This window comes from Bombus affinis, chromosome 1 (genome assembly GCF_024516045.1).
Source record: "Bombus affinis isolate iyBomAffi1 chromosome 1, iyBomAffi1.2, whole genome shotgun sequence".
In the NCBI taxonomy this organism is placed as follows: Eukaryota; Metazoa; Arthropoda; class Insecta; order Hymenoptera; family Apidae; genus Bombus; species Bombus affinis.
In genome coordinates, this window is record NC_066344.1 from 19,136,863 (window position 1) to 19,149,636 (window position 12,774).

At 29.1% G+C, this 12,774-nt stretch overlaps 2 protein-coding genes across 3 annotated transcripts in view; both read right to left on the minus strand.

Annotated features, from left to right (window-relative positions):
* Positions 1-207: 207 nt before the first annotated feature.
* On the minus strand, positions 208-3,070 carry LOC126917974 (terpene synthase). Of its 2 annotated transcripts, none has more exons than XM_050725475.1 (7): positions 2,807-3,070; positions 2,553-2,707; positions 2,249-2,393; positions 2,040-2,160; positions 1,827-1,966; positions 1,654-1,756; positions 208-1,580 (listed from the first exon to the last, which is right to left on the minus strand). In XM_050725475.1, exons 1-7 carry the CDS (start codon positions 2,816-2,818, stop codon positions 1,375-1,377), a joined length of 882 nt encoding a protein of 293 aa, XP_050581432.1. In that variant the 5' UTR covers positions 2,819-3,070; the 3' UTR covers positions 208-1,374. The 2 variants fall into 2 exon arrangements, with proteins under 2 accessions (XP_050581432.1, XP_050581431.1); XM_050725474.1 differs by having other exon boundaries at positions 2,844-3,068.
* Positions 3,071-7,390: 4,320 nt separating this feature from the next.
* LOC126917759 (tyrosine kinase receptor Cad96Ca) overlaps positions 7,391-12,774 on the minus strand; it is a 65,252-nt gene continuing 59,868 nt past the window's right edge. The window contains exons 7-8 of the mRNA XM_050725023.1: positions 11,405-11,710; positions 7,391-9,002 (exon numbers count right to left, since the gene is read on the minus strand). Coding sequence (XP_050580980.1) covers positions 8,766-9,002; positions 11,405-11,710 — 543 coding nt within the window. The 3' untranslated portion in view covers positions 7,391-8,765. The remainder of the gene's footprint in view (positions 9,003-11,404; positions 11,711-12,774) is intronic.

Consider the following 12,774-nt stretch of genomic DNA (forward strand, 5'->3'; position numbering starts at 1 on the left):
AATTAAAACATTCAAAGTTAACCTCGAGAAGATTCTTCGGTATCATTGCTAGGTTGGGGTTAGGTGGGGGTAATTGCTAGGTTAATTACAATGACAACGCAATCTGTCCTGCTCAATATGCTACAACTTTCTGTTGAAACATTTTTTTTACATTTCTCATATCTCCCGATATATTTTCCTGGAGAGATTAAAATGGGACACCCCGTATATGTGTTGCTTAAATTTAATGAAGATATATGTATTTATTCATTACAAATGGTTTTGTATGCAATGATACATGTTGTGTATATCACATTACTAATTCGTACAATGTATGATTCCATAAGGTATAAATCAGTGGTAAAATTTACATACAAGCAGTTGATACTAATTATAAATTCAATATTATTCGATGCACTTACTAAATTATTGTACATGATGATAAAAATTTGCAAAAACGTAATTGCTAAAATCATTTCTCACTACTTTTTTAGTATAACTTTCATTTCATTCATAACAAGAAAATTCAGATTTATTTATTATCACTATTTCATTCCGAATACATAAAGAATATCATACAGTAATGGTGATCACTTTATTCAATAAACATATTAGTAATTCTATAAAATAATAAATTAACTTCATTTTTCTTTTAATTGTTCAACCCACATAAATACAATATTCTTAAAATATTCTTAAGCTTTTTTTAGATATTTACCATGATCGAGATAATCTTTTGTTAAAAATATTCCATCAGAATCAATATACAGTTTTCTGTTATGAAATATATATTAAAAGGCAATTGAAAATAATCTCAAATTATTAAGTTTCATGTTTAGCAAAACTAGTAATCTACATTTGTACTGTTTGTAAAAAACATATGAAATCATAACAACGATCTTAATTTAAAAAGTAAATATGTGCCTGCATACTTATAAATATTTACTTATTAAAAAAATGTCAACAGAGTTATACTAAAACACTAAGTAATTTGTATTACTGGAAAGTATTTCACTCAGTGCATTTTGCATTACAAAATTTAATATGTTATGTTACTATTTTCATGTAGTATACTCTATATAGCAATTAGCATTTGAACTTCAACTATAATGACCGAATAAATAACCAAAGGGAAAAAAAGACCTATTATCCTTTATATATAAATTTTTAAATAAATTTAATCATTAATGATATGTATTATTTACATATCAAAGAAAAAGAATTAGAAGCACCTCTATAACTTTTTTCTCTTAGAAGATATAAGATTGTTGGTCTTAACAGATATTTACTAATCATAGAAAACATGAAATATACATAACTTAGATACGTATATACATAATTGAAAATGGTAAAATATAATCAAAGTGCTTCTTTTTTATCATTTTTATAATGTTGCTAAGAATCATGATGTTTCCAGCTCATCAATTCATCTAACACTCGTACTAATAAAGGATTTCCACCTAGACATTGAATCTTTTTCCTTACTTCTTTGTCCATATCTTCCAATACGGTTCTTGTGTAGGCGAAAGATCCAAACTTTTCTAGCAAGCTAACACAATACCGTTTTACCTCGTTATCTTTAGTGCGTTGTCTAAGAATATCTTTATTAAGAATGATTAAGGAATAATAATATTCAAATATATCTTAAAAATAACATCTCTGAGTCAAGGATACTTAATATTTGTCTGTCTTCTGGATGAGTCCGTAAAGCATGTATAATGGGAAAACTAAATTTTCCTTCTGAGAGATCTTCGCAATAACTTTTGTTAAGGGCATACTATAAAATTTATTAATATATATCACAATATCACAATATATCAACTTATTCATTAGATCTAGAAACTTACCTCTTTTACACACAGGTTACAGTAATCATCTCGAATTTGGAAGTAAAGTCCTAACATACTAACTAATGATACGTAATCTTCTTTAGAGTCAGAAAATAATTGCATTAATCGTACAGCCATATTAAAAAGCCCACCAGTTTCTATAAGAAAAAATGAAAAAATATGTTATTGAAATCACATGAAATTATTTAACAGAATTTATATAAAACTTACTTCGCATTATCATTTGTTTATATGCTGTTTCAGAAGGACACATATAATTATCTCTCCAATACAGTTCCATACCCTGACCTCTATGAAGTTCTAATAACTGCTGTAAATATACTTGTGTACCCTAATATCAATTTTAATATTATTAAAATAATTTTATTAATATTAAAATCTACAATAAAGATAGGAGAATTTTTATACAGCATGTTCACCTCAGGATGATTTAAAGCCATTACTTTTTCTAAAGCGATAAATAAACCATAATTTGAAGCATTTATTGTACTTGCTACACCATAAATATTATGAGCTACAGGAATGCCCCTTCTTAAAACTGAATTATCTTGAATGTCATCAATTCTGGAAATATTAATAAATAAATATTTTGTAAATACTACAATAATTAATCTTTTCCTTTCATTTTTAATGTAATAAGATAAGAGGGAAATATCGAAAAAAAACGGGAAGATGTTGGTTGATAATTTATATGTTCAAAATATATATGATTCGTAAACTTACAGGAGACTGGAGGTATGAAGTAGTTGTATAATATCTCCGACAGCGTGGAATTTATCTTGCGGTATTTTTAACCAATAATTGAAAGCTTGTATTAATTTGGCCCTGATTTGTTTCCCAGGAATTTGGAGAATGTAAGTAAGTGGTAGCAATAATATCTACAAAAGATTATACTCGCTTTAAATTATTAAAACACGATCATACGCAATATGATAGTATACGAAATTCGTTCTTGTCATTTTGACACATTTCTTAACCTTATTGTCCATGATTCATAATGAAACATAATCTAACCTCATCTTCCTCCTTGTCACCGGAATGCGAATAAGGTAACTTTTTACTTTGCTCCATAATATATTCCAGCAGTCTAAGCTTCGAGTTAGATCGTGACTACTTTACTAAATGCGATCACTTAAGACTAACGCATACGAGAAAATCAATTATACTGACGAACTGTCCAGCTTTCCCGTGCATAAAAGCTGATACCCCGATACTGACCGTACGCTGCGTCGTCTGCTACGCGATCACGTGTGGTGTTTGTATACAGGACCCAGGAGTAACGTTACGTAAGTACTTATGTATTTCATACGTACTTGAGATCTAAAAATACGTTTAATAATATTATAATTTAGTTACGAATTAAAAACCTGTTTTAACATTGTAAAATAGTAGTATATGTAGTTCGTATAATTATTATGTACTACTTATTCAATATCTACAAAAAGTATTTGCACACCATTGCATCTATTAATATTTTGAAAACTAAGCAAATTGTCACTATATCTATTTCTCAAGGACGCTCGTTCAATTCTGACAAATTATTCAATAAAGTAATCGGAATATATTCGAAATTAAAAAATAATGATGCTAAAATTTTTCATACATTGAAGACGATTTTAATTTCGTTAATTATTCCAACTATAAATAGAGAATAATATTTAATGATTGAAACGTATATCTTGTGTTCTTGCTTTACAAAAGTTTGCAATATGAGTTATTGAATATCAGGAAGATCATTCGCGTGAAGAAAAAATATATACTTTATCTGATTTCTCTTCTATAATAAACACTAAAAAAGTGACGAAATTAATGAAGCAAATTGTATACATATGGACTTTTCAACGTATGTGCTCGAGTTGTAATTACGATTTGATTTAGACTCTTGTAAATAGTGGAAGATACAATTAATCAATTTAATATTTCTTTGCGTCATGATCGGAGACATATTCTACTTTACATTTTGACCGGTTATTCTTATCATTTCATTAAACTGTCTTCCTTATGTAAATTTGTTGAAAGATAAGCTACTCTATAATTTGTGTTCATATAAAATAAACATCTATCAATTATTTCCACTTCATATGATTTTTCGTTTATACAATATGAATTCACATACAGATAAATGGATTCAATCGATAAAAGTTCATTTAATCGGATATTAAATGAAATTGTATTCAAATAAGCAGAGTTTTCTACATCGAATATCAATATTTCATTTTATCAATCTACCTATCTTATCTTGCAAAAGATATTATGCTTACTAATTGCAGAATTTACAAGAAATTATAAGTTAGTATCACGTTTGAACGGCTTATTACGTGTTGGAAATATTCTTATGCCTAATAGGAACTATCCCTTGCTAGGAAATTTACATATATATCCTAGCCTTTTGTATTAAAATTAACAATGATTAAATTTTACTACACGAAACTATATTGTTTATTTTATATACACTATTATATTATTTTATATATATAAATTAATGCAATAATATTTATATAATATAATATAATAATGTATATAAGATAAACAATATAATTTTGTGTAATAAAATTTAATCAATTAATTGTTAATAAATATTACTATATATATATTATTACCGGAAACTCGAGATTTATATTTTTGTTTTACAAATTATTTACGTAAATATATTAAAGATGTATATTCACCAGAATACTCCAAAAATGAATATTGAGAAAATTTATCCTTAACGCTATTAATTACTTAATTAAAATTCTTTTTTGTATTTTCACGTTTTAGTTTAGTCCAATTATAGATTATATCTTTTGTTTTTATGTTTATTTATTGAATAAAATCAAGGAAATTGCAAAATCACAAGAATTTTATGAAAATATTGTAAATGGATTTCAGAAATTAATAATGCCATCATCTATTAATTTTATTTTTAGCATGTTTATTGCAGCCCCACCGAAATAAAATTCACGAACAATGTTATAAAAAAGGAAATTGTTCTTCAATGGCTCAATATCTTTGATATTCTACATATACATACATACGTATATGAAATTCTCATTACATTTTTTTATTATTATTAATAAATTTACTAAAATCGCTGAAATTATATTTTTTCATCATAAAAAGTTGGGCTAAACATTATGAAAGGTATTGTTGAAGATAACAACGTGAGTTCGTGCTCGCCCTCCACATACGGATGCGCTAGTTACAAAAGGAAGTAACTAGAAGATTGCTTTAGAGACAATCAATAGAATCGATCGATAGTTCCAGATACTTCTTTTGTTTCCTTTGTTTTCTTTTCCCCTAGTATGTAAGCGCGTGCAAAAAGGTTCTTTTCGGCTCAGTTCGGTGCAATAGATTTATCCGTGAAACGTAGTAATAACTAATGTGATCCTACCTCTGAACATAAAAATAACAACAGGTATTAATATCAACAAAGTATCTTTTATTTCTAATAAAAATTTTATTTGTATAACAGATATTTGTATAAACTATACCTTGACAAGTGTCTTGTTAATAATTGATTTTTACGGAATAAACAAATGGGTCTTTATATTAAAACTAACTAATATTTATTGTAACTAAGATTTAATTTAAGTACTACGACTACGACAATTAAATTGAAGAACTCTTCTGATTACAGTCATTTGTTGAGATATCTCCTTTTTCCAATTATCGCATTTGCATAATCTGTAGATTATGGAATAAATAAGGTCTGTAGACCTTACTATATATGCTTCTAGATTACCCATATTGTAGTGACAATAATTCCATTTTCCGATTTAATATATTCCAAATTACAAAAAAATATTTTTAAACAAATTTTAACTTCTTAATATTTCCAAACAAACATGTATTTCTTTAAGTCTATCTTTTGTATTTCCAATAAATACAAGAAATTCACTGAATATTTTTCGTATAAAATAAAAATAGGAAAGATATTATCTACAGAATTCTCATTTGAACATTATACGGGGTCTCTTCTCTTTATACATTGCTTATGTTTTGTGTTTTTATATTTATATTTTTATGTCTCTATACGTTTATATTTATAAACACAAAAGATTCTGACTTTTCTAATACCATAACTACTAGTACTAAATAATTCAATAAAATAAGTCAAAATAACTTTATGAAGCCATTGAACACTTATTTCGTCGTTATTCGTTAACAGTTGCCTGTAACGGTTACGGTTTCAGGTGTTTGCATTGGTACGCACTTCATAAAGATTCTTTTAATATAACGTTTATTGCCCAAGAAAATACAAATTACGTATGTTACATTCTCAATAAACAAAGAATTTCAGTTGAGAAGTGGCCTTGGCAAACGTGTCGTAACGCGACGGCACGATGTAGTCACAATATTTGGTGTAGGATTTGTATATCTTTTACATTACAGTAATTAAGCTGCTCATAAGCGGTACTTCTAAACAATATTACCTTTTTTTCTCCATTTGTCCTGAAAATGTGCTGATAACATTGAACATAATTGGTAGATTATTTTTTATTCTTGTGAGGTTGAAAAAAGTGAGGGTTTGAGAAAAGAGTGGCAGAGGGGAGAGGGCAAGGAAGGGGGAGAAAGTGGGGAGGAAGCGGGGAGGGGAAGAGGCAAAGTGGAGGGGGAAGGCGCAGAGGGAAGGAGGAAGAAACGGGAGGGACACTTCATACGTGTGATGATCGCTGGGAAAAACTCACGAAATTCCCCTACAGGCTCTCACAGATCGTTCCCTACCTCTGAGAGTCAGCAACGTGGAGTAGTTACCTGTAGAAGAAAATTTACTAAACTTATTAAATTGATCATCACCCTTTACTTCGTGGCAAATACTCTTTGTCAGTCCATTTATTTTACTGCCAAATACTTTGTCAACTTATTATTCTAATGGCAAAAAATCTTTGTTGTTACATTCTTTTGAATCCAGAGTCTTGAAGAAACCTGCTTTTGTAATTATGTTAAAAAGTGTCATGATTCAAACCATTAAAAGCTTAGTATCGTTCCTGTATAAATAAAAGTGTTGTAAAATTACAAAAAATTATTGAAAAGTAAATTTTTAATACACAGAAAATAAGTACATAAATATTTTTTTCATTATTGATATAATTTAACACCAAACTAAGGTACAAATGTAATTTTTTGCTCATATTTTCTATTCAATAAATATGTTTAAAAATACTTATATTTGTTTTTATTGCTTTAAACATACTTAAATGTGCGTTCAAGGAGATGCTGTGTTATAATGTAAGGAAAGGCATTTAGAGGAGGGTTCCCAAACTTATCTTTTTAAAACTTTATCATTTTTTATTGGAATATTAAATCTGAAGTTTGTGCAGTATCGATTTTATAGGCTTTTCATAAATATCGCGATTTTATAAACGGAATAGAGTTTCAACTTTGGATATTTCAGAACACAATTGTGACAGATATTCAGATTAATTACGGTACTCACGGTTTGCATTGTTTGCGCGTTAAGACTGGGCTAACCACCATAACTGACCATTCAACCGTTCAATTCTCAACTGTCTTTTACCCTGAGTGTATTTATGATGTTGGCAGAGATACTGGCTGATTGGAATGCCTACCTGCATTCATTTGCCACAATTCAATGGCTACATCAAGAAACAAATTGCAGTACTGAGTGATTTATTTTTATAAAAAATAACTATACAATAACTTACAAAAAATCTTACTTAATACATATGTACAATTTGCACCAATATATATCGCTGTTGCAACGCAGTAATGACATAATTGCAAATTTATAAATTTTAAGGTAAGTACGTTACTAGTCTCAGATATATCAGGATCTGATCTCTTCAGTATGAAAATTTCATAATTTTCCGAATATTCCGGACCACTGATGGTAGTAAGGCTATGAGTGCAGTAGCAACAATTTATCCCGCAACAGTTTTATCGATCTCGCTTGCATCAATCAAAAGTTCAATTTCTCCTTAATAACGAAATAGTCGTTATTAAATGCGCGCACGTCCATATAAACGAATGGTCCTTTCCGTAGGTGACGTTGAGTGTTACAGAGATATTTGTTATTGCTGTCGCACTCTGTAGTAATATTGACGTAAGTGTTAGTTGCATCGTAGACATTTATTCTGACCAAAATAATATATTTATTTAAAAGTAATTATAGGATGCAAACAATATTGTTTATCAACATAATAAAATATTTCCTTCGTTGTTTAATTGTAAGCTTTAATAAATAAAATTAGTGCTTCCCGTCTCCTGAAAAATCACTGTTTTGCAATTGCATCACTGTCAAACTTGAACGACGATATATAAAATGTTCTCATTATTTGAGTAATTGTTTCTTAACTAGTACATAACATTTTCAGTAGTGTGCATTCAATTATTGAATTTCATACCGTTTCTTTTCATATAGTTTATAGGATATAGTATGCTTATTTGTGCGTAAAGTTTAATGCGAATATAAGTTAAAAATTTATTTGATCTCTGACTCCATAGTTGTAATTCATTCAACGTGTGAAATGTCCAGAAGTTTCGTTTGTTATATTATATACAACTTGGCATAATTCAGGTGATTAACTTAACTTCACTGTAAACTGGTTTTGAAATACCTATATTGGTAATGAATTTATGTACAATTATTGGATTTCATTAACCAGTCATGATAACAAAATAGATTTATAAACTGTTTTGCGTATTTACAGATTGAAAGACTTAAAAAACTATATAATCAGGTCAATTATAATTACAAACCTAATTATAATATTGAACATTCATACAAATCAGTCATGTTTGACGAAATAACGCAGGTATCAATTTTTTAAGAATCAAATTTTAGTATTCTGTACTTGATTCAATAAAATCTTTCGAACTGAATAATATTTATTAGCTATACTTTAAAGCTGTACACGATTTTTATTATTTGAGAATAATTAACGAATGTCAATGGTACCCACTGCACTTAATATACTATTATGAGTACATCATTTACAATTTCTCCCCGCTGAGATTGAGCACGTTATAATACGAATGATCCGGGAACCTGTCTAATTCGATGTAATCGGTTTCGTCGAGCAAAAGGCCTTCTGCTAAACCGACAAGTTCCCCAAAAGATGGCCTACATGCTGGATCTTTGTCCCAGCAATAATACATAATGTTATAAAGCTCTCTCTTGCAGTGTTCTGGCCTGTCTAGTCTGTAGCCCTCTTTGATTCTCCTCATTACCTACAAGAAAAGATTATATATCAGTATATCTTAATTGAATACCTATCCTAATCAAATAGTTAGTAGAAGTATTGTATACAAATATTTGAAAAGTTCTTATAGAAAACACTGCAAATGCCAAGAAACAAGTTTTTCAGGAGGAAAAAAGTCCTTAAGCATTAATGTAATCCAAATTCATAAAATAGAAATTCATTCATTCGGATAGATGCTATAGACAAAAGCCAAGAAACAATTAATTTATTGACAGTTATATTTTTCTCTATAGAGACGACACTGTGGCGCCATCTTTCAGAATTACTAGTAACTATTTAAAACAAGAGATTGTAGTTAAATTCCATACTACAGTATTTTCATTAGTATTTTTACAATTAGTACATTTTCCAATAAAAGTTTTTCAATTTTAATACTTTCTTACTACAGTACAGTGTTTTCTACAAGCACTCTTCGTTTAAGCACAATAGAAGCTCTATTATCAAAATATCGATTATCAGGATATCGATTAATGAAAAACTTTGGGGGTAGTCCTTTCAAAGATTGAAAAATAAGAATGGAAATTAAAATTATTAAATTCTTATATAAATTTTATATTTTTCTTTCAGAAATTGTTATATTTTTATTATAATTTTGTTTTATATTTATGTCTTTGTTTCTTCTTATTATATAAAATTAGTATTATATTTCTATGTGAAAACAAAGTTATTCTATCATATGAAAAATTCAATTATTCCAATAACGTGTTATGATTATATCGAAATATTGTCATATGGTAATTAAATACACTTTGATGATTATCTGATAAAAGTAAGATAGAATGAAAATAAGACTTTTCCTAAAGTGAATACTGTGTGGAATGTTTACTACGTAAAATATTTTTAATGCTAATATTATAATTAACTTTATATTTACTTTAGAGGTGAAGTACTTCCTAAACTAATATAAAGGGATTACATAATTCTAAAATTAATATTCTGGACATTTTTTCATTGAAATTGGTTTAATCAAAATTGTCTTGATTGACTTAAGACAAACAATTGTTGACCTTTTTCTCTTCAGTATAATACAATATTATATGTATTTACAGCGTACAGAATGAGTCATAAACGCATGTCCATACTTCAGGAGGCGAACCTACACACAGATGAAGTAATGAACATATGTCGTGTCACACGCTCAGAAGCAGTAATATAGGTAGACAGAACATCCTGCGTGACATTGCCATCGAAACAATAATCAGATAGTAAGAGAATAACCGCGTCTGATATACACCCGAGGATAAGCCCTCCAGAAGGATCAAACTTTAGTAGAAGAACCCTCCCAAATCAGCACTCAACACCCTTTTTATTATAACATTCAATATATTCAATATATTCAATAAATTTTACTACCATATCTAAAGTTCAAATTTTTCACCTTAGTGAAACGTTCAAACTACGACGCGAGAAGATCACCGGTGATCTGTTAATTTCGTGATTTCTGTGTCTCCTACGTGACAGTCGCATATACCTTAGTTCTGGAATTATAGGCAGCTATTACAGAAAATGTTCGAAGAGTACGTCTCGTGCCACAACATATGCCACTATACATCTTAACATTAAGAATTCCATATTCCATACTCGCTCGAAAATACCAAGAATTCTTCAAACAGTCTTAAATCTATTTTGTATCCGTCTTCGCAGATCATTGTTCACCTGCGTTGAATACACAATAGATTGGAAATGGCTTTAGAAACAAAAGCTTAATGAATTTAGGTCAAGACGGCCATCCACCTCAGCCTATCCATCACTTCGCGAAGAAGCTGAATATTCTGAAGCCACGGCAAAAGCGAAACAAGAGGAAAGCTCACAAACATTTTCTTTAATTATTTATACTTAACTCGAAAAATATGGTGTGTAAGGCATGTGTTCATATGACGTTTTCTACTGTTTTCTGGTGTGTACATTCACCCCTTAAAGTATGGGCATGCATTTAACTCATCCTTGACATAATATTCTACAATTAAATATGTATAAAAATATATGTATTGTACATTTTTTTCACACATTTGAAACAATTGATATCGTTTCTAAACTTTTATTAGAAAATTTAGACCCATTTTGGCATCATTCTCGCAAGACAGAATTTAGACCTTTTTCGCACAATAAATTTATAATTTATACTAGTTCCAATCAACCTATTGATAGTATATTTTATTGTAATAATTTACATGTGTCTTAATCCTCACTGAAATGAAGTATCAAATATTTATGCGATTGTTTTCATCAAGAGTAAATCCACTCCTTCAATGTAATCGCACCAAGCGGAGCTACATAATGAATTAATTGAAAAATATTTGATCTTATTGTTTGGTAATCCTTAGTTGAAAGAAAATCTTTCGAATTTGAATAAATTCTGAAATAGCGTACCTCTGCGGCGGCTAAGCCGGGATAAGGCGTAGAACCCAACGTTACAATTTCCCATATTAATACCCCGAAACTCCATATATCCGATTTCACAGAAAAGATGTTATCGTAGAGACTCTCCGGAGCCATCCATCTGATGGGCAGCCGACCTTCGGACTTCCTTTCGTACATTTGATTAGCAGCCACATCTCTGGCAAATCCGAAGTCTGCCACTTTGCATGCACGATTCTCGTCTATCAATATATTTCTCGCAGCTAGATCTCTATGTATAATTCCTTTGGAAGCCAAATATTCCATACCTTTGGCTATCTATAATATGTAAATAGTACTTGAATGTAACATTCATTAATGTTTGCTTCTGAAATGTAGTTATTGTAATTATACAAATGACCTGAGAGATCATATATTCAGTTGATTTTATTTTTTATTAAGCTATTAAGTATATATAAAACCGCTGAAAAATAATTACTTTTAATAATGGATTCAGCTAACCAATTATGTTTTGTTTTGTTCTTGCGCTATTAAATATAATAATATTCTCTTGCATAGAAATTATGATAGAAATAATGTTTTTCTCTTACTATTAGATGTATTAGTAATTGAAAAAATATATTAATGTTTTACTTGTATTAATCATACTGCAACTAAAGTGAACAAACTGAGTTACAGCATGGAATAATACAAATAGAAAATAACATGTAAATTTTTAAATATAATAATTATAATAATTAAATTTAATACTCAGAGTGCATATTCTTTACCGGAAAAGTTAGTTACACTACGGATTCGCTTCAAGGTTCGAGATTTGGGAAAATTTGCGCATAAAATGGTATTCGTATAACACGGTTTGAGAATTGAGGAAATCCCTGTACAGAACGGCACGCAATGAAAATTTTTAAGTGCAAGCGCATCTTAAATTTGCGTACGGGATTTTCTAATATTGAAATTTCAGATTTGTTTTTAGTTCGTGAAATATTAACGTTTTGCACCTCAGAGTTTCTTCGCTGTAGAGTAACAGCAACTAAAGGCTTCTCTAATAAAAAATCGATAAAATTTTTTAAAACTGATATAAGTAAAAACCATACATAAATTAACAAAGCTCAGAAGCTGAAGACATTTTACCAAGAAAAGAAGACTCTCGTTTAATAATGTTTAACAGTGATGAAGAAGAAACTGTTGCCTATGTAACATTTACATGTAATACTTTTAATTAATCATTGGTAGTTTTAATAAGCATATTTCTTTTAGTTGCAAAAAGAAAGTAGTATATTTTTGTTAATTTTTGGAACACCTAACTTTATTTTTTGTATTAATTTCTTCTTTCGTATAATACGGATTCGCAAAACACGGGAGTTTTGAAAAATTAACTGTCC

Excerpts from the sequence above, each read along its gene's own strand:
- LOC126917974 (XM_050725474.1), bottom strand. The coding sequence starts at position 2,900 with ATGGAGCAAAGTAAAAAGTTACCTTATTCGCATTCCGGTGACAAGGAG. Across the intron at positions 2,161-2,248 it reads TGGCTTTAAATCATCCTGAG|GGTACACAAGTATATTTACA; the intron begins GTGAACATGCTG and ends AATTGATATTAG. Across the intron at positions 1,967-2,039 it reads TAAACAAATGATAATGCGAA|AAACTGGTGGGCTTTTTAAT; the intron begins GTAAGTTTTATA and ends TTTTTCTTATAG.